The sequence below is a fragment of the Cyrtonyx montezumae genome, unplaced genomic scaffold (assembly GCF_038088225.1).
Source record: "Cyrtonyx montezumae isolate F1298 unplaced genomic scaffold, pur_monq_1.0 scaffold_17, whole genome shotgun sequence".
Classification (NCBI taxonomy): Eukaryota; Metazoa; Chordata; class Aves; order Galliformes; family Odontophoridae; genus Cyrtonyx; species Cyrtonyx montezumae.
The window spans coordinates 34,801,740-34,823,522 of NW_027071903.1; the positions used below are offsets into that span (position 1 = coordinate 34,801,740).

The 21,783-nt window shown below is 41.0% G+C and overlaps 1 protein-coding gene across 1 annotated transcript in view; it reads left to right on the forward strand.

Annotated features, from left to right (window-relative positions):
- Nucleotides 1–21,783, forward strand: part of IQCH (IQ motif containing H) — a 57,342-nt gene that overhangs the window by 19,490 nt on the left and 16,069 nt on the right. The window contains exons 11-15 of the mRNA XM_065734357.1: nt 2,515–2,598; nt 4,612–4,787; nt 8,306–8,578; nt 10,387–10,578; nt 20,691–20,811. Coding sequence (XP_065590429.1) covers nt 2,515–2,598; nt 4,612–4,787; nt 8,306–8,578; nt 10,387–10,578; nt 20,691–20,811 — 846 coding nt within the window. The remainder of the gene's footprint in view (nt 1–2,514; nt 2,599–4,611; nt 4,788–8,305; nt 8,579–10,386; nt 10,579–20,690; nt 20,812–21,783) is intronic.

Consider the following 21,783-nt stretch of genomic DNA (forward strand, 5'->3'; position numbering starts at 1 on the left):
AAATTAATCAACCCGTTTGTCATTTCTTCAAAATCTGTACAATTTTGAGCCCAGCTAGCAACACTGTGGCTTTTGTTTTCTGTTCTTTTCCAGTGATGCCTTTGCTCAGCCATATCTTGTCGTGTTTGTTTGGAAACAGAGCTGCCAAATACCCTCAGCCACTGTTCTGCAGTGTTTTGCCTCCTTTTCTTTACGTTCCCATTAAGAAGGCTCCTGGGTGGGGTTTCAGGACGCTGGGCAATCAAAACAATGCTGGTTCAGTCTAGGAGGAAATGGCAGCTGACTTCAGCAGGGCTTTCTCTGTTGTTGTTTTTTGTTTCTCATGCTGAATCTGAATAAACACAAAATGGTGTCTGAGTTACAGACAGACACCAAGAGGCGTCGTTTGGCCGGATGCTGGTTCCTGTTGATGGTTTCTGTCTTTAACCTGGGAGACCAAAAAAGAGCCCCAAATTCTTTAAACACGTTTCCCTGACTTTGGTGTTTGGGTCAAGTCAGAATCCAATTTTTCTTCTCATGGAAGTGGAATTCCAATAGGCACAGATAAAGTCCTAACTGCATTTCTCAGCAGTTTTCATTTTAAGAACAGTTTCAGAGTTTCGTTTCTGGAAACAATCCAGGAATAGGGACAGCAAAGGACTTAAATTATGCTGCGGTGAGGAGCAAATGTTTCCATATATTTCTGCAAAACAAAAACTTCTGACTTGTAGTACAGCTGAAAGCAGAATATCAATTTCCTAGTGTAAAGATTGTTTAGCACTCTTGCCAGCTAGCACAATGAAAAATGAGTTGTAGGCTTCTAATCAGATTTACTCCCACGCTCTAATGGATGAATACACTTCTGCAATATTTGAGATTCGAATACTTTTCCTCTTTTAACTGTTTTTAAGCGATTGATGGGTTTTGCTACCCAAATAGCAGCACCTTATACAGCTTGCAGTGTGCGTATCAGAGCTTTCCCGTGTGATCCAGGAATCCTTTTTCAAAGCAGTTTCAGCAGAGCAGCAGGTGTGCTGAGTGTAGTGAGAAAAGTTAGATGTTATTTATTCCACCTGTCCCAGGCTCTTGGAAGCACGCAGGGCTGAGGGTTGCTGGTTTTCCTCTGTCCCTTTCAGCCGTCACCGTGCGGGGCCACAAACTGTCCCTCTCCTCTGTGCCACTTCTTTTTTCAAAGGTGGAGTTTGAAAAGTGTTCTGGATCCTATGCTAAGGAAGGCACTCTGAGACGAGAGATTTATCAAGAAAATGGCAGTTACGGGCAAGAGGTCATGGCTGAGGTTGGAAGGGAGGTGGAAGCAGGCCCCCTGCCATCAATTCCCACCCCTGTTTGTTTAGTACTCCTATAACTCTCCCTACAACTTAGCCCTGCGTAAATTGGGAGCACTCGCTGAAGTCATTGCACATACATTATCATAAAACTCAAGCAAGGGAGGAGGGCCCTCCTCGTCCCTTCAGAGAAGTGAAAATCCGTGCTTCGCACTTTGCGAGGCTGACCCTCCCCTGGTGGGGTGCCAATGTGCTCTGATGCTTTGTGCAAGGTGGCATTGCCACCTCTCTTTAGAATGCCAATTACTTATATTAATTGTCCCTGCAGTAAAAACAGCGTTACTGTCTTCCAGAGTGAAAGCAATGAAATATTTGGCAAATTTTTGTCCAGCAAAGCATTTTGTGACTGTTGGTGGGCAGATACATTGCAGCGTTGTGAGGGTTTTGTTAAAGGATCGGTCGCTGCTCTATGGCAAATCCTGAGTGTTCAGCTCATCTTCCCTGTTGATTTAATCACAGCTATTCCTCGTACTGAGTGGCTGTGTGTACATATGTACCGATTCATTTAGAATCAAGTTAATTTTTAAATTACAGGATTGGAGATTATAGTCACAGTGGTCATGTCATTTGCAGCAGTCCTTTCGAGTGCAAATATGCAGTCAGTTGGATGCCTGACCTCCAGATAGGTAATCCCAGCTCAGACAGGCTGCCACTCATTCATCCTCTGCAACAAAGTGATCAGGTTCCACTGAGACACCTCCTTAATGAAGTGTTTTTGTTGCCTTTTATCTGTGTGAAGTACAAAATGCACCGCTTTACCAGGACTCTTGCTTAATGATGGTGTCATTTTTTTGTTTTCAACATTTAAAAAAATAAAAGAAATCCAACAGCACAGAAGACCTGAGCGAAATGCTCCGGTGTGGCTGCACGCTTAAGTGAGAAAGCTCTATGGGTCTGTGGCATTTCACTATTTGCTTGATATCTCAACACACAAAAACATGTTACATCGTGGGATCATGCAATCACCAAGGGTGAAAAAGACCTCCCAGATCATCCAGTCCAACCATGATGTAATATAAATCCTAAGCACGGTATAGTGTTTTTATTATATAATATTTACATTACAGCTTTTTAAATATAAATCTAAAGTAGCTGATTTCTTTTAAATAGGGGTCAGGGTTTTTTTTTGTGTGTGTGTTTTTGTTTGTTTTCAGGTGATGGTGATGGTGACTTTGACCTTGTTTTCCAGGATATTCCCAGTGCATCCGTGAACATATTCCTGATCTTGCTCTTCAACAGAATTTGCAGCTGGGAAGGCTGTGTGACATACTGGGTACGTTACAAGCTGTCAGCTGCCTCTGCTATGATCGCTGTCTGCCCTTACTTGTGAGCAAAAGAGTGGTGGGTGAGGAATTTCCTTTTGTATTAATATGAAATGTGGAGAGCACACAGCTCAGAAGCAATTGTGCTGTTTGCACCTGTCTAAGATACTCATAAGAACGTCGTGCTGATTTTTCTGACTGTGACAAGGTAACGTGACGTCATCCCACAAGGCGTGCTGAGCACCACGAACGGTCACAAGTGCACAGTGTTCTGCAAAATTAGGTAGCTGATCCTGCTGGTGCTCATTCATGCTCATATGGAGAGAAGGATGTACTAAAAAAGAGCAAGATTTTATTTAAACCAATTTTTTTTTAATTAGCAAATGAAGCAGTAGACGTACATTAAAAGTTTTTCCCTGGAATGATGGTCCTCTCTTAAGCAAAGCAAATGTGGAATATTATTTGTCAGTGACCAACTCCATTGGCTCCCTGGAATGGCATACTTTACTTGATTCATATATATTTCAGTATCATTATTATTTTATAAATGCCATTTAATAAGTTTGTAACACAAATGTACTAGATCCAGAAATTTACAGTTGCCAAAAATAATAATGTAATTGCTTTTATATATTATCTAGACACTAATATTGGTTTTCCACGGTATGGTTTTATTTTTTCAAGTTTTAACATAGATTTTTTTTTTGTCTCTAAAATGATAGTTGGTAACTTAAAGGTACAAAGTCAATGTGTTATACAGGCTGTCCTCCTTAGCTAAAAATCTGTGAACAGGACAGTTGCTTCCATTGTACATTGTAAGAGACCACGAGTAAGATGCAAAGCAGCTAATCATGAAGTAAATTATTAACTAGCTCAGTGCTTTACCTGTGCCTGGCGAAAGAGCATGGACTTCTACAGTGTTGTTTTTTTCTTTACAATACCAGAGTATCCACATGCATGGTGTGACCTGCTGTTATCTAACCTGCCCCTGGAGCCCTACTGCATCTGAAGCAGACTCGGATGTCTCTTGATAGGGCAGTGCTAAGGGTGGTAAAATGTGTCACAGCATTTTATTCACCCAATTCAAAGTGAAGAAGTGGGACATCTTATTCCTTCACACTGCTAGGTTCAGAGTTTCCATACTCCACTTCTTGCATTGCTTCTGGTTCAACCCCACGTGGTAGCAGTTGTCCCTGGCACTTTCAGGGCTCTTGTCTCTGTGCCCAGCAAAGACAATGAAGGACTTCCTACTGCTTTCAGCGGGAGTTGGATCAAAATCTAGGAGTGCTTTTGGCAGCACGTTCTATTAATTTTACAAGGCAATTAATTCATTAAGTCATCTATTAATATTTTTCAGAGCATAGTAGTTAAAATTTTCCTCCAAGATGGCATATATATTCCAGGCTTTCCCTTTCTCACCCCTGAGTATCTGTGTGCTCACTGTCTTTCAGATCAAGTTGTTTTACATGCAGAAAAGCAGATTTTCGCACCGTGGTTATTTAAGCAGCTGATCTGCACTCGCGTGCTCAGCAATAGTTATTAATGGTATCCCACCGTGAGCTTTTATGTGGACAGGACAAGAGAAGGAACAGGCCGTGCAAAATCCAGGCAGTGTGTGAAAGCGTGATTTCGTCAGCTTTCTGAACCTAATAGCTCGGTTTTATAATTTACTGAAGTTAATGGGATATATTTTTAAAGCGGCGCACAATTCCCACTGATGTTAATGTGAGCTGTGCAGATAAATCCCCCTGCTGCTCTTTCAAAATTCTGCCCCCAATATGTTCTGCAGATTGAATTCTGGAAAGTAGCTATTTCTTTGGGTTGCTGACCTGTCTTCAGAGAAATGCTGAAGCACGGAAAAAGCAGTTAAACCACTAAGATTGGGGAATTAAAAATCTCGGGTTTATTTCCAGCCCTTTTTTAGCGAGGCTGTTTGGTAGCAAATGATCAGGAATCGTCAGATTGCAGTTCTGAATAGAGTCTACCTTTCTCCCAGTAATGAACACTGTGCCCCTTTGTTTTAGATGCCAACGTGGACGTCATCTACATCTGCCCCCTTCATCTGAGTGAGGAGTTACTGCAGTATTACAATAAACTCCTGGGTCTGCAGGCAGCTGTTAGATCTGGGAACCCTGAGGACATGAGTGACCTGCAGGACAGGTTCAAAATTCTCACCCCTGAAGCTATAAACAGCTTCCCTGTGAGTTTGTCTTCTAATTACTACAGCTTGAGGGATGCAGTAAAATTAAATTGGAAATTTTATAACTTGTAACGCTCTGGTACACATCAGTGAAATATTATGGCAAGTTTAAGGGCTTTACTGATTAGACTACTAGTTAGAGCACTGGAAATAAATACCCCGGTTTAGCTTTATAGACTTAGTTGAGATGGTCCTATATTGGCTGTTTGCGGACCACTGTCCATGCTTACCATATGCTTGGGACTGTGAACTTGATAGATTTATATCTGTAAGCAAATCAAAGCAATAAACCATTCTTATTACTCAGACTTCATTTGTGGGTAGCCCAGCATCCAATCGTTCATGTCTTAGTAGTGTATCTTGCAATTAAACCCAGTTTAGAACTTTGTGATGAATGGCACTTAGAACTGTTTAGGTTACATGGTTCAGTTACTGCTCTCAAACCTGGCAGGTCATTTTTAAATTCGTGCACTGGGCCCTGGTCTACAAAGAGACCTTCTCTGTTGTGTGCTGCACGCAGCGTTCCTGATGATACTGCAGTGCAGCCATCCTCCATTACAGTGGAAGGGGAATTTTATCTTGTAAATATTAATGATACAGCATCTTTGCTAACATTTAATATCTACAAGTTTTTGATACGTGTATATATATGCTCAAAGCCCTGTTTCTGATTTCAATATATATACCTACTAATAACCCTCTTCTAGTTATTTTGTTGGACAACTATTAGGTGAAGGTTAATCAGAACATAATAAGCTTTTCATATGTAGTAAATGTGTTACCTTTTCAAATGTAGTTCTGTAGTAGCATAATGTGTCTGTGTTTGAGTCAGCTTTGTTGATGTACTTTGAAACCACCCATGGAAAGAAAGTGCTTTTGATTTTCACAGTATACCAGGGGAGCACTGAGTCAGAGCTGCTGGCTAGTTTTGTCACAGTTAAAGTGAGTTTTGTTTTCTCTGAAGCTGGAGGAAAGCATCAAGTCAATATTTGTGTTTTAAGGAGCTGGGCTTTCCTTTAGTGCTCGTCTTTCATCTGAGTGCTGCTGTAATCTGCAAGAAACACATCTGCCTGTGCTGGGCCAGAATTTGACCCTTCACTATGAAAAGCAATATTGTTTGGATGGTAAATCCTTGATAAATACCAGTGGCATATTTTGTTCTCTTTCAATTGCACTTTGACTATTGTACCTTTCTTTTTTTTTTTTCCCCCTCTGGATGCTGGGCTATTTTTCCAGGACTAGTTATGAAATGCCAGAAGCTTTAAAAGAACCTCCAGTGTAAAACATGCAAGAAGTATCATCTAAAGCACATCATCTACGGGCAGACAGTGTGCTGCTCAACGTGGATGTGCTGACAGGAATGAAAAATGGGTTTAATGACCAATTTTGGTCACAGTGATTTGGTTGAAGTAGTTCTAACATAAAAGCAGATCATTTTCAAGCATGCATCTCTTCTGTATAGCTATTACTCTTCCAAATTTCTGCTGAAATATCCCAAACAAACTTATTTTCCAGACAAAGAGCAAACAACTGTTATTATGCAGCTGTGGTTTACTGGGAAATATATACCTGCTTTGATATAGGGAGCAGCTAGCCTTAGTTTCAAGGGCTGTTTCACAGATACAGATTGTGCCCCTCACCCAGTTACTGAATGCTGAGAAGTAAATTGGTGCCATTAATAACAATGGGCAATTGCAGGTTGAGGTATAGTGGCTGTTCAGTCTTTATATGCAAAATCCTCAAACTACCTTATTTTCACCAAGCATATGCTTCTTTCCAAATGTCTCTCTTATGTGTGGAATAGTGTGCCCTTGTAACTGCTGCTAGTCAGCCATTGGTCTCAATGACCTTGGCATCTTCAGGAAGGAGAAGGGAGAAGGGGGTGTCCCTACACCTGCATCCTCGGGCAGATGCTAGCCATTAGACTGATCTCGTGGGACTCTGTGCAGCCAGGAGCGGCGTGATACGCTCTGCTGCTTCTCAGCTAGCAGCAAATTCGAAATGGAGTAGTGGTGGCTTTGCCATCTTGGTGAAGCTGATGCCAAGTTCAGCTTCTCTGAGTGTGAGAAGTTAAAAAAAAAAAAAAAAAAGAGGGAAAAAACACCTCTTGGCTTGAGAACTGAGAGCTGTGCTTCAGGTAATCCACTAACCCTTAGTCCATGCATGTTGTGCTGGAATTCTGTGTGTTACTCAGTTCTCCTGCTATTGCTCACACTGCCATGTATCACGGCAGCTATACCACTCTCAGAACAGAAATGAACTAGATTTTACAGCCTGTTTCCTGCACTCCTTAATTAACTGTAAAATCCATTATTGAGAGACACAAAGCAAATCTCGTCCCTACATCACTGCTTGTGCCTCAGGGAGCAAGTGACCGGGGATGGATATCGATCCTGTTCTCTTCATGGCAGAACTGCCACGAGACCGACAGGAAGGGCCATCTCCATGCTTTTGTACCAGAGCTCAAGAGAAAAGGAACTGAATCAGGGCATTAAGGGTCTCTCCCCTTGCTCTTATACTTGTAACTCCCCTTTCCTACCAGAGTTTTGGAGGGTCTCTCATTTCTCTGACCTAGAGATATATCCCAGCTCTCCCTGCTGTACATCCGGTGCCTTTGCAGCCAAGACCTGGACACTTCTGGGAGCTACGTGTTTGGTACAGGAAAGCACTGAGCAATTGTTAGAAGAGATTCCTCTTGCCCACTTCTGAGGTGGAAGTAGTGGAGTCAGAATTTATTCTTAGGTCCATGTACAAGAGCATCTAGGTCTTTGAAGGAACGTAAGCTGGGTTTCTCAGTCCTGGCAATTCCTTTCAAGGCTGTTCTGGCAAGGAATGCTTTCTTGACAAGAGCCTTGATTAGATAAAATGTCAATGTAAAAAAGTTTTGTTTTGTTTTCTAAATTCCTCTCCAGAAGTTGAAAACCTTGTGCTTTAAACAACAAAAAAATGCTTCTCTCACTTTGAGTGCTCTGCAGTCGCGCTTACAGTGTCTGTCAGAGCTACTGTATAATGGAAATGTACATCCCTGGTAATTTAATGTGATCAGTGAAAGCTTTGGTAAATCAAAATGTTTTATTTTCAGAGAATTGCTTCAGATACTGCACAACTGTATGGTGAAATACGTTCTCTGCTATAGGGGTTTTTCTTCATTTTTGTATTGATTTTTAGGCGCTTTAGAGTTAAACGATGCCAGCAGTGTTGCTGAGATGAATCACTATTATCCAAAGGCCACCAGCCTCTCTGCCGACTGACAGAAGGATAATTCCGCATGGATCAAATAAATACAGATGTGTAGTAATTAGTTCTATTCCCAGTGAGCCCATTTCCAACACACTAAAGATGTGCACGATTATGGAGCCTCACCCCAACAGCTTTTATCAATTTAAACTGCTAAGCTACAGGATAGGTCATAACCCAGCCTGCTATTAATAATGTATTTATTGTGTGTAACATTATAAATTAGGTCCATGGAATAGAAAAGAACACCTTTTAACAAGAATAATGTTGTCTTTATACAGAAGCATCACATGTGTCTAGCCACTCAGCTGAAGTACAGTCCCAAGACAATCCAAAGAATAAAAATCCTAATCCAGAGCAGAGATGCCTACATTATCGGAGGGGTTCCCCACAAAGATGAATTAGCAGTGGCAGACATGTTAAATGTGCCTATATTGGGCTCAGTGCCAGAAGTGGCTCATCTCTACGGTACCAAGTCTGGAAGTAAACGCATTTTTGCCAGTGCTTGTGTGCCAACCCCTCCTGGAGAATCTGACATCTACAACCACGAGCAGGTAAGCAGGACGTGCTCTGGGTTGTGTTAATGTGCAGGTGCCTGTTTTCACTTGATAGGATGCAAGCTTTGTGCAATTGCCATGACTGTATTGATTAGAGCCTAAGTAGGTTTGATTAAGCCATGTATGAGATTGGGCTCTGTTTGGCCGTATCTAACCAAGTAAATGCAATTCACATCCTAGTCAGGAAGCAGTACAATTGTTCTGATACTCTTCACGTTCCTTCTTGAGAATATATAAGGCCTTTTGGTTTGGTTATTTCAAACTGCTTGTGTTGCTGCTCCGTGGGTGAAGTCATGGCCCTAATGGAATTAATGGGAGTTTTACCAGTGACTGAAAATAGGACAGAGACTTCTGGAAAACTTAAGTATTTGATGAAAATGTCTTCCGCTTAAGAAGTCAGCCCATTCAATTTGGGTTTTACTGAGCATATCTGCAGCTGAAGTTAACATTGGTAGATTCAGCTGTCTTGCTGGCATGAGGAAGAGAACAAAACGCAAATTAAGATGATCAAGCACAAGACTTTTCTGTAGTGCGTTCAGTTGACACTGAACATTTGTAATTACTAATTGTGAACCATTACAAGTCATACTTAAATACTTTTTAAAATCTTTTTTTTGTTGTGTTGATAGAACTCAGGAAAATAATTGGTAGATGTGCTTTGAGAGGTTTTTCACATTACTTTGCTTTTTATTAATCACCTTTAACACTGAAAACAGCCTAAGCTGCTCAGATACGTTGCAGCTTCTATAGTAGATGAAATAAATGTGATCAATGATCTGTAAAACAGCTGTTTGATTTATTGTTAAATAACTAACTTACATGAACCTAATACTTTTGATTCATAGTAGAGTGTTATGAAGCTCTGCAGCTGTTTGCTTGTATGAAATATTGACATTTTAGGTTAAATAATCAAAGCAAGGTGACACTATGTTAAAACACAATTCAATTTTCACTTAAAGATAGCACATAATTCTTTATGATTGCTACAGTCTTTACAGTATTATTGATCCTTTTCATTACTGTAGGGGAGTCATCAAGAAAAACACATTTATGGGATTCTCAAAAGCCACAAATAATGGCACCTGAAGCACACATGTCATTGTATTTGAGGTTACTGAAAACTAACAAGCAAAAAAAAAACCCAGAAACCTGAACACACAACAGAAGTCCCAAAAATTGCTTTGAAAAAATACCTTCCAGCCAATCAAAAAGATCCGGTAATACTTTTACCGGGTTCAAAGGCATCTGCCATTTCAAAGAAGCTAATTGCATCCTACACCAGCTGGGCAGAAGGCATTTTAAAGCCATTTAAATCTGTGTACATATACAAATAAATAATTAGCATTTTAATAAAGCCTGCTTTGTAGCTGCTTCATATATTTATAGCCATATAATGTACTCTCCAGCAGGAAAATTTCACAGATGTTCGGCTGGTGTTGGAATCTGGCACAACTGTTTCTCTGATTCTGCAAACAGTGCAGCCCACTCCATGCCATTCCCTGTCAGAAACATTTCTTGAGGTTCTGATGTGACAGGACAGCCTGGGCAGGCAGGTTTCTCTTCATGAACTACAGGGGCTGCTCTGTTGCCGGCAGGTACTCAGCCCAAGTGGGCTCAATTCGGCATGAGGACCGTAAGTTCTTTATCAAAGAAGCATTCAGCTTTTGCTAAGTATCTGAAATAACAGCAACGTGAGTAGCTCTGAGAAACAGAAACCATAGTTAGGAAATAAATTTCCAAATGTTTGGGAACAGGGAGTGTAAAAGAAGTTATAGAAGTTCCCCGTGTCGCTGTCTGCCCCACAGCTGATCGGTGTTCTCAGCCAGCTGATTGTGGACAATACGGAAGTGCGGCGATGGCTCTTTAAAGTGAATGATGAATCTGGAGGAAATGGCACTGCCTTCTGTGATATTATCTTGCATTTGGAGTGCTACCACTGGGTCCTAAAGGAACGACAGAGGCACAGCCCTGAGACGTGGAGTAGGAAGTGGGCGCACGTAAGTAGTAAAGGAATCTTGTTTGGAGTCCCAGCTTCTTAATGCTCTGCTGGGGTTGTTCCTCACTGTAACTCTGTAGTCTAGGCTTTTGTTTTAAGACGCAGGTAAGAGCTGGTGTTGCAGAGTTCAGAGAAGATTGTATGAACTAGTAGGCACCAGTAATTCAGATTAAAGCGAAGACATAGCCCCAGATATAAGCAAATGTCTGAAATCCAACTGGGAATAAGTTGGGTACAAAGCATTTGGTTTATGTAGGTGGTAGAGCCTCACAGTACACTGATATGTTGGAATCATAGGAACAAAAGCACTGAACTCATCAGGGGAACAATACTTACCACTTTGAAATCACATACAAAGTGATAACTTTTTATTCTGTTTTGCTAAGGATTATTACTTCTGTACATCTTTCGTTACTGATAACTTTTAAGCCTGCTAGCAATTTTCATCTGTAAAAAACACAACACTGAGGAACGCTGTGTTCCTGCACGTTTCATCACAGCAGGCATTCGGGTAAGGACAGAGAGTCTATAAACACTTCACTGAGGGACACGGCATAGCATGAACTAGTGAACTGGGAGATGGGTAAAAATCCACATGCTGGGGAGAGGTTGTAAGATGATGCATCCCAAACACAGAAAAATGTCTGAAATGAGAGTTCATTACTTCTGGCGTTCGAAGAACTATTTGTACTTTAAATATTCATTGGTATTTAAACATGTTAATTTCAATAAGCATTTAATATTTCTGTGTGCGGTGCCAGATTCATTCCTCACGTAGTGGTTTTAAAGCCAGAAGGAATGTGTACAGAAAGAACTGTTTAATTTACATAAACTACTCATTACAGCTCTCTTGATCTTTTTTTTTTAATTCAATCAAAACTGTTTTGAAATTTTCATTTGATTGAATTATATTGTATATTAAAATTTCAAATTGGGCTGCTTACACTTCTGTTGCATTTGACAGCTACAAAATAATTCCACGTTATAAAACAGAGCTTATCATGTAAAACTGAAGCGCTAATTTCTCTGATGTGCTAAGGATCCCTCACTCCATACAAGGCAAGGAATGCAAAGCAGAGCATGAAGAGCTGCCCTGGTGGAAGGACGGTGTGGCACTGAGCTCTGTGGAGCATGAGCTACCAGGCCATGGCCACATCCTGCTCCCACTGTCAGAACTGGAGGGAGGAGACGTGATGAAAAGCAGTTTCACAAAGTCCAGTTCTTTGCTGGTATAAATTCCTTGTGCAAGCATCTAGAGTTATATTAGCATTCCTAATGTTTCTGTGGCTAGGTGACTCCAAATAAAGGGACACAGTGATAACCAGCTTTCTCCACTCTCTCTTTCATACAGTGTTTACGTTAGGATGTGATGCAGCCAATCCTTCAGAACCCTAAGCAATACTTCGTTGTATGTTGGAAACTGTATATGGAATGATGCATTTGATCTAATTTCCTAGTATCAGCAGGAAAACTTCCATACATCCGAACCAGTTTCCAAGGGAGCTTTGGCAGAGTGAAACTTGCTGCAATTTTCAATGTCTTGTTTGAATACGTGTGTTCAACTGTTTCTGTCTTCTGAAATTAGCCTTCTTTTCTAAAATGGGAGACCTTTTTTATGTATAATGAATTGTAGTCTCCACTGAGTATCACCATTGAGAGCAGAGGATTAAAATCATCCTTTGTTAAGGAATACCATTGTAATGATGCACGTTTAAACATCAAAGCATTAGTTTATGAGCACAGGCATCCTTTAACGTCCTATTACAGTATGTACACTCGCTTCTTTGGATAATGAAGACATTGTGTCATCGACGTAGGCTGCCACACACAAAACATATGCTGGCAGGTTATTAAAAAATTCAGCTTTTTGATGAAAGACTATCCTGCAGGCTAAGAGTACAGCCAAAAGACTCTCCATTCCAGTAGAATTATTAGAAATGAGGATATGACTGTAAGCACTAAATTATGTTAATACTTACAAATAGCATCATTTGCATAGCAGTTTAAGACACGATACCCAAATTTTCCTCATTGGTATGTACTAGGCAAGGTATTAAAAAAATAATGTAGTTTTTGAGTTTGAATTGTATAAAAATCGATTCCATCTGAAAATGAGAGTGATTTCAGGCTCCTCATTTCAAGCACTGGGCAAGCAAAAATGCAGAGTGAGATTGTTGATGTATTTTACCTTGTTAGTGTATTGCAGCAGCTGAGTTATCTGAGCAATTAATTATTTTGCAGCTGCACAAGGAGTAGAACTCACAAACTATGCTGAATGTCTCTGTGAGGCCTTCATCCTTCTGAAGGCTGGTATAAGTCTGCCAGCTGATCAGAAATGTCATCTTGAGGTCCAGATTCCAATGGGATTCAGTATCAAGAGAGCTGCTGTCACCATGGATGCTCATTTGGCAACTGGGGGCCATTTGGAAAGGTATTCTTTCGTATGAAAAAGAATATCAGAATCTGACCCTGATTAGTAGTAGTAACACCCCCGTGTTAGTAGAGGTGTTTGTCTTGTTTTGGAATAGACAGCAGGCTTTCAGAGTCTGCAGTGCCTCCTGACTCAACCTCAACCACTTGCTGTCCCCTTGCCTTTTGCATGCATGATGACAGTGTTTTCCTGTTGATGCCACCTCTTCTGTTCTTCCTACCATGAAAGTGATGAGACATGGGCACAGGTTGCCCAGAGATTGTGAGTGCTCCCTCCCTAGAAGCACTCAAGGCTAGGCTGAGGGGCTGTGAGCAGCCTGGTCTAGGGGAGGTGTCCCTGCCTACAGCAGGGAGTTGCAGTTAGATGATCTTAAAGGTCCCTTCCAACCCAAACCATTTTGTGATTCTATAGAAAACAATGCAGGACTGTACAGAGATCCCACCACGTTATATAACTACATATCTAAATAGCAGCTTAATCACAAGGTTAGATTAATAGTCAAATTAATTTCAGATTTAACTTTTATTACTTTGCATCTCTTAATTAACCACCAGGATCAACAATGTGTTGCGAGTTTACCTAGCAGCAACCCTAAGGTAAATAAAATCAGAGTGAAAACAAAAGGAGGGAGGTGTGGGGATAAAGAGGAGAAGAGCTGAAGTACAAGAATAGAACACAAAAACAGGCAACAAATATCTCTTGAATAAGCCATTGTAATTGGCCGTAGCTACGCAGCCATTTCAAAAGTGTCCATTAAGTATCTGTTGTAGAAGAGGAAAAGCTATTTAATGTGCTTGGGCAGCCTCCTGTTTTAAATGTTCGAGTGCTTGAATCTTGTTGTCTCCATTTGTGTCACTCTATTTTGTCACGGTTTCTTTTCCCTATAGACTGTGTCTTGGTTAATTCACTAAAATGCATAATAGGAAATCAAAATCTTTTCAAAAGGTGATAAAACCAGACAATTCAGCTTCCAGTCTGACTCGCACGAGGCGATATTCAGGTGCTGGGTTTAGGACTGTCCACAGATTGCTTTGAAAATTTACCATTTCAAAGGCCAAGACAAAATCCTATGAAATTCTGTGTTTTTCTTTAAACTTAAGGTGCTTCAGTCAGTATTCAAAAAGCTCTGAAACAAGTAAAGAGATAAATTTTGTAGTTGCCTGGAAATTAGGAATAGCACTGAGGAAGCTTTTTGCGGGTGGAACCAGCTGCATTCACTGTAAGAAGCCTAAAGCTTACGTATCATATTCTCTTTCTTTAGTGAAGCAAGAATTCAGAGTAAAGAGCATGCTTACAGATAAGTCAGAATGAAACCTCTCATAGGATTGCCAAAGAGACACAGAAACGTGGCACTGTCAGCACACTGATTTCTGATTTCTGACTGGTTTTGAACCATATGGAGTGGAGGGGCTGTGAAGCAAGGCTCCACCATGCTGCCCTTGTTCACACAGGGTTGCAGGATTTTCCAGCCTGAAGAGGGGCAGGAGCTGTGGCAGAAACACAGAAGATCCATTTGCCGAATTCTGACAAGCCTTGAAAATGTCTTCTGTCCAAGATGATATTTAATAGCAAAAGAGAAAGATCCCAAAGACTTCAGGGAGTATTTGATTTTTGAAGCTTAGCAGTTGCAGGTTGTTTCCTGCTATGGACAGTGCTGTCAGCAACACAACCTGAATTTTGCAGGTAGTGAATATTTAAGCTATCTGCAGTGCTCCTACTCAGTTTATTGCTATCTCTGTGTAGCTGCTGAAGCAGTGTTTTGGGTGATTCCTAAATCCTTAGCAAACCAAAGCATGGCAATTGTAGTCCTTGCTTAAATGGAAGGCATGACATCCTTTCCTGAGACTGGGAATAATCAGATATGCAAGCTGTTGGTGTGTATGTCCTATTGATTTAATATGCTTCTAATCAGTACATAAAGCTATAGGCCTGCAGTGTTAATTTTTCATATGCTTACAAAGTACCCTTTGATTTTCTGTCACGCGTTAATTACAGCGTTTTGCCATTAAATAGGAAGCTTTGTGTAAACTAATTACTAGGTAATCATTGTCTACCGCAAGCGTGCTGTTTGTACCTTTTATTTTATTCTAAAAATGCACAGATCTCGCAGTCTGGAACCACTATACCTTCCAGCCATTAGCTCTCACTAATTCATAGCATTATTGTGTTAAGATTGTAGGAGTTGTAATTGTTGTGGTATCAGTGCTGTTAATTACCGGAGTAAACAGTTGAAATGGTGCCAAGGTCTATTGTACAAGGCAGAGGAAAGGAGGTTTAAATGTTACTTCCACCATCTGGGGACTAGAGTAGAGGCAAATGCTGGAAAACAGCAGTGAGGCAATATCAGAACTTCAGCTCCAGGGTTTGAGGCCATATGGATCCCGAATATTTTGAATCAATTGAATTTAACTGCCAGTTTTTAGCAATAACAGTGTAGAAGGGAGAGGATAAAGCAAGAGCACTAAAGAAATCTGAAATCCGTTAATGTTCTCCCGCGCAATAAAATGCCTGCTTGGATTATTTTAAAAATGTTTATTTTGCTAAAATCCAAAAAGGAGTGCAGAGGCAGCTCCAAGAAAGTTTAAGTGTGTGTTGTTGGCAAAATGCAGCACAGGTTTTGTCTGACAATTCCTTCCACGTTACAGCTCAGCAATTCAGATACCATTCCTGGCGAGTGGCTGTGGATTATTTGTACGGTGCTGCTCTTTCTTTCTGAAATGGCATTGTTTGGAATTCATTGGAATCCTTTCTTTAGAGAGGAAGCCAGAAATGAGGGCAAAAAAAAAAAGCAAGTGAGCAAAATTTCTGGAGTTTGAAATGCAGAAAAAGAAACTAATTAGGGAAATCTTAGTAATTTGAGGGTATCTGAATTGATTGTGCATTATTTGCAGAGATCAATAAAAATTAGGTAAAGATGTACCCAAGTATTGGTTATCCCATTTTGTATGAGTGCTATCAAGCCGTGCTCCTGAACAGACAAATGCTGCATTTGACGTAAACATGAGATTTATTCTGAAGGGAAAGTAGGAAAATTGTGTCATGTTTTCCTCACTCTGCAGGTACACGTGGGGAGCCCAAAAAATGAAGGCCACCCTCTTGCCAAATAGATGCTTTTATGCATAAAATAGCAATGCACTCAGGGTATTCTTTGGAGTAGGAAAACAAACCATTTAATGAAACTGTCACCATCTCCAATTAACGTGCTGTGCGTAAAGCCGCAGAACCGTTTGGTGGAGCTTTCAGGATCCCTCTTCTGCCCGATCCTTGCTGCAGTGGTTTTGTCTTTGATTTCCCTGCATACATTGTTTTCAGAGATGACATGTACAAAGGGGGATCTCGGCAGCATATTGCTGCTGCCAGTTCGGGAGCGTTCAGAGGAAATAGAAAGGATCTCTCCATCTAAACAATCCTGGTTTATTTATCTTTTATTGGTCTGTTAGCAGATGTTGAAGTAGTTTGGGGCACAATGTAAACATGTGCTTTTCAATAGAGGTATGGTAAGCAGCAGAGTATACAATGAACCCGAAGCAATTGGGAGGGGTGTTTTGGACTTGGCCAGCGTTTGTTGCTTTGTGTGCACGCGTGTGTAACTGAATTTAGAATTAAAAGAAGTGCTTGATCTTTATATATTGAAATCCTCAGCGTGCAGAGCGACAGCATGAGCCAGAAGAGAAAACCATGGCCCCATGTGGTGTGAAAAAAGGAACAGCAGTTTAAGTGCTGGAAAGTTGAAAGAGAACTAACCTTCTTGTTCTCGTCGTCAAGGAAAGTGGCTGTTTTGTGCTTTTAGATTGAAGCGTAGCATATGTGCCTCGGTTTGACAAAAAGCCTCTTGAGTCAAAGCAACCCTAGTCCTGTGTGCTGATCCAAAGCGAAGGCCGTGGTAATGAGGGACGGGCTCTCAGGAAGCAGTGAGTAGATAATACGGCGTAAGTGGAGAATTCTGTGCGCTGTTTTCGCCGTTCTACTTAATGCAAGGCGCAGCCACGGCGAGTCGCTTGCCATACAGCTGAAATGGGCCATTAGCTACCAGGGAAAATTGTCTCTGCTACTTTTCAGCAGATGGAGCAAATATTTTACAAAGCAATTTTACATACGAAAAACATTTGTGTTACTTGGTAATGATGGCTGTTTTACATGATGTTACCTTCTATCAGAACGTACTTTTCCAGCTCATGGAAGGCAAAATTGGCACTTTTTAATTTTAAAATTTGCAGTTTAGAATTAAACGCTCGGGCATTAAATCAGGTTGCAAACTTCTAAGTAGGTGGGGTAGTCTGTGTTTTAGTTGTGATAAGCTTTGTTCAGCGGGCAGATTGTGGTTCTGGTCAGCACATACCTGTACAAATTAGGAAAAATGTCAGTTCTGTTCTGTTTGCAGAACAGAAAATAATTACATGCATTTGGACTGCAGTTCAGAGGCAGTTACTGGACCTCTCTAATATGGCTGTGTTTGCCGGTGTTGATGAGATAACAAGGATAAGCTGGGCTGCAGCAGTTCACATCGAGGCAGCTGGAATAAGTTATCACAGCTCCACTGCTCACAGTGTAAAGGATGTGCTGTATAAATGGTGTGAATTGTCATAGCGCCGTTGGAGTGGCATAAATTGCTGTAGCTTCATTGACTTCAACAAAGATCGGGCACTTTGTATTGCTGAGGATCTGTCATTTTGTTCTTCTCTGGCCCAGTCAGCTTTACTTATTTGGAGTCACTTTCTTCACTCTATTTGCTTGCAAGGTCTAAATAATTTCCTTTCCATCTGATGTTTAGCTAAAAAGCCCCAGGTTTTTCTCATGCATTCTGCTCCGCAGCCTCTTTCTGTCCCTAGGTCTTTCTTCCTAGGTCTAACTTTATTTCTCCTTTCTGTTTATTTACTTATCTTCTCAACAGGCTTTTCTTTGTTAACTGATCTTTCTCGAGAAGATTTCCAATCGGTGCCTTCAACATATGCCACATTTGGTCCTATTTTTTTGTCGCAACTGCTACTCTAAAAAAGCCTTTTAAAATTCAGCACGCAGAAGGGTGAGAAATTATTTTGTGTTTAGAGGGAAAAAGGTGTCAATTTTTCATGCTTACTCATCATTATAAAAAGGTGCAAAACATATGGACAGATTTAAAGGTTTCCAAACGATGTAAACAGTCCTGGGCTGCTTGTGTTTTGCTGGTGCTAAGAAACAGCAGCTGAAAAATTCAAACAAATGCTCCCTGTTTACACTGAGCCTATGATTCTGAATTGTTTGGGGCCACATCAAGAAATAAAACATCGGTAAGCTCTGCTGGAGATACCGTCCCATTTAAATGAAATTAGCCTACGGAGCGTTGATCCTTTTAAAAGGTTTGCCTTCGTGAGGGAATGTTGGATCTGGGCTGGTATTTGCCTACTAAAACTCCCTATAATCAGGATTATTGCCTTTTTAGAGCTTACCATTGCAAAAAAAAACCCTTCAGCTGGAACTCCAGGTGCTGATCCATGTGAAGTGGCTGCCTGCCTCCCTTCTGTGAACACCTTGATTATCCAGGCACACCTTGTTAAAAGCACTGCTACAGTGGGTTTGATCTTGCCAGAACATCGCTCAGATTTCCTTGGATTTGTTATTTCTGTAAAAAAAGAAAAACAACAAAAACAGTGAGGTGTCTGGTTTGGATGCATGCACCCTTTGCAGTCAGCTTGTCCTGATGGAGCTTGCAGCTGCAGGGTGCTGCCGTGCTGGGGCCAGGGGCACACACGTGGCCCTGCAGCTCATGCTCAGCTGGTGACCCTTTCAGTGCTATTTGACCTCACTGATGCAAGCAGCACTGAGGCTGGTGAGGAAGAACAGCCAGAGTCTTGCCTAAGGTCCATCACTTGGGCAGGCAGTAGTGGCATATGATGTTCCTGTACGTACAGACGAGGTGAAAGGACTCTGTCTTGCCAGCAGTCTCCATTCATGAACCAGTAAAGTTCATTGCACGACACCCAAAGGCATTTGGGCTCAGGGATGAGAGTCAGTGTGACGGAGGTATTGCTGAACACACTGACAGGTGCAAACCGATGTGTCAGTCAGCAGCTCACGTCATTCATCATGGCTCAGATCCTCTCTCCAAAGCTGTATTTCTTTTCAGTGTGCAACAAACAAACCTGATCTTGTGGCTTCTTGGCTTAGTGATATTTCAACATGAATACAGCACAAGACAAGGCCAACAGATATTTGCTCACTTTTGTGTGGCATTAGTCAGCCAAGGTATCAAACCCCTCAATTTCTTGTTACAGATTTGTTTGGTAAGGAAACTATCAGTGTAAGACTCGAGTCTGGGTACATTTTGAGCTTGGTTCTTGCTCTTTATGTGGTCCTTTGTTTTGCTGTCAATCTATATATACTTCGTATGTAGGTATACTGATTTAAGCCATTTATAAACATTTTTCTCTGAGGCATTTAAATTTTTGTTTGTAGTGTATGATAGGAGCCCACATAGATCACCATCAGTTCCTCACTGAGGGCACAGGAACCATCCCCCTTTTTGTGGCTGGACAGCCCATAAAAGAGCCTCTTTCCAAAGTCTCACAGGCAGGCTGTGCACAGGAACAAGATGTATCAAGGTCTGCTGTACGTGGAGTCTATACCCGCATTATTGGCACATCCTCCTCATTCTGTTAGATAAATCACAGCAAGATGATTATCAGTTTGTATTTTTGGTGTTTCACGACAAAGCAGATCTCTTTAAATTCACTGATGTGTACAAAGAGAATGATGCCTTTTTTCAATTCCTACATGTTAGCCATAAGGTTTTATCACGTTCCTCCGGAGCTCCTGATAGCACAATTGTGGCATAGGACAGTGCCAAGATCAGAGGACAGTTGGTCACCTTCTGAAGCACAGGATGCTGGAGAAAGAGGATGTAAAACAGAAGCAAAGAGACCCAGGGGAAGCAGGAGAATGCTTATGAAGCAGCAAGGAAAGGAGCCCGAAGCAATAGAGTCAGGGTCCTTGCACTTTATATGCTTGTGTACTTCTGGGACGGTTTTGAGCAGTAAAGCAATACTGTTAGTTTCTGTATTTAATGGGGTTGGTTGGTTTGTGTGATTGCATAGCCAAGGACTTGATACTAGGAAAAAGCTAGTTTATCACCTATAGTATGGCTGATCAAATTCTACTGTAGATTAAGGCTCAAATTTACTTCTGAATTTACGTTACAGACTGGAGAATGCAACGTTTTAAAAACCTGTGTTTGATAATTCCCTCAAGTATTTTATTTTATTTTTTGTAACTCGAGGGTGTTTGCTCTTATTTAACAGCTTAAACATAGAGTCAGTAATACTATGTCTGGCTATGTGACTATTCCAATATGCTCAGTTTCAAAATATAAACAGTGTAGAAGTTATTGACTGCTGGTATTGATCACAAAGCAGTTACCAAGTGCTTAGCATTTTCAGTTGCCAGATCAAATTATTGATATAAATTATAATGAAATAGATGCTACACTGAAGGCGGGGGGTGGAACTGTCTTTCAGAGAAGAACAATTTGCAATAGGAGGGAAGAGGAGTAAGTAGAAAAATTAAAAAAAGGCTTCCTGACTGTGGGTAAACAGTAACCACATTTTTTTTTTTTTTGCCTGTTGGAGGCCTGGTTTTTAATCACCCCACAAGCAGTTTTCATTTCTGTAGTAAAATTGCTTGTGGTTCTATTTAATTTGTTTCTGCAGGAGCCAGCTTTGGTGAAGATCTCCCAGGAGCTGCCGGGCCTTTTAGCACAGCACGTACAGCCAGTCAATGAGAAACGATTCCCTACATGGGAAAAATTCCTCCAAACATTTCTTAGTCAAGGTAAATAAGACTGCAAAGTCGCTGTTAAGTGTTACAAGGAGTAATTATACCATATTGTATGCCATATTCTTGTTAATCTTGGGCTCATTTAATTATTTATCTCCTTTTATTTCTCCATTACGCTTCGAATGTTCATTTGCGAATGAATTGTAGGTGACAATTCTATCAGTCCTACGTCTTATTGAAGAATTTAACCTATATTAATCCTGGAATACCTTTCTCACACAATTGTGACTCAGTAGGAATCAGCTTCTTACTCCTGAGTTAGTTCCAGTCTGAGTGCTGGAAGTTGTGTTTATGTGGAGTGGAGATCACATCAGTGCTTCCTGCGTTAACTGTCACAGCACCTTTGCAGTATCCAACTGATGAGGAGCTCAGAAGGGAGCACAGGTTTGTCCATTTCAGGCAGTGCAAAGAAAACTATTGCTTGGACTCTGCAAATGTGCACGGAGGCATGTCAGCATCCTATGTTAACGTGGTTTTGTGCCTATGGTATTATGCCAAATTTTAGACTGAAGAAATGCAGTGTTTGTGTTTTGGGTGGTAAGGTTCTGTGGTAATTCTGCCACAGTTTTGTATATCGTGGATATACATGTTTTGTACATCTCTTCGTATGTGGAAGAGACAAGGGTGAGGCCAAGCTTCAAATATATTTTGGGGAAAAACAGTGCCAATTAACATGAACAATAGCAGTTTTCATTACGTATGAGTTTGTCCTGAGTTTGTGGTATTGCACTCAGTAATGGCAAATCCAGAATACCAAGCCAGTTTTTGTGATTTTCCTACGGACAACCATGCTAGAAGTTGTCAGCTTTTCTACACACCAAGTTCCTCGTGAGGATGAATACTGAAAGGCAGACGATGTATCTCAGACCACTGAATGATGGCAATCTCCAAGATTACTTCCTAGCGGGAGATACTGCTCACCAAAGGTCCCAGCAGTGTCATTTCACTGCTCTTCCAGCTGTGCTG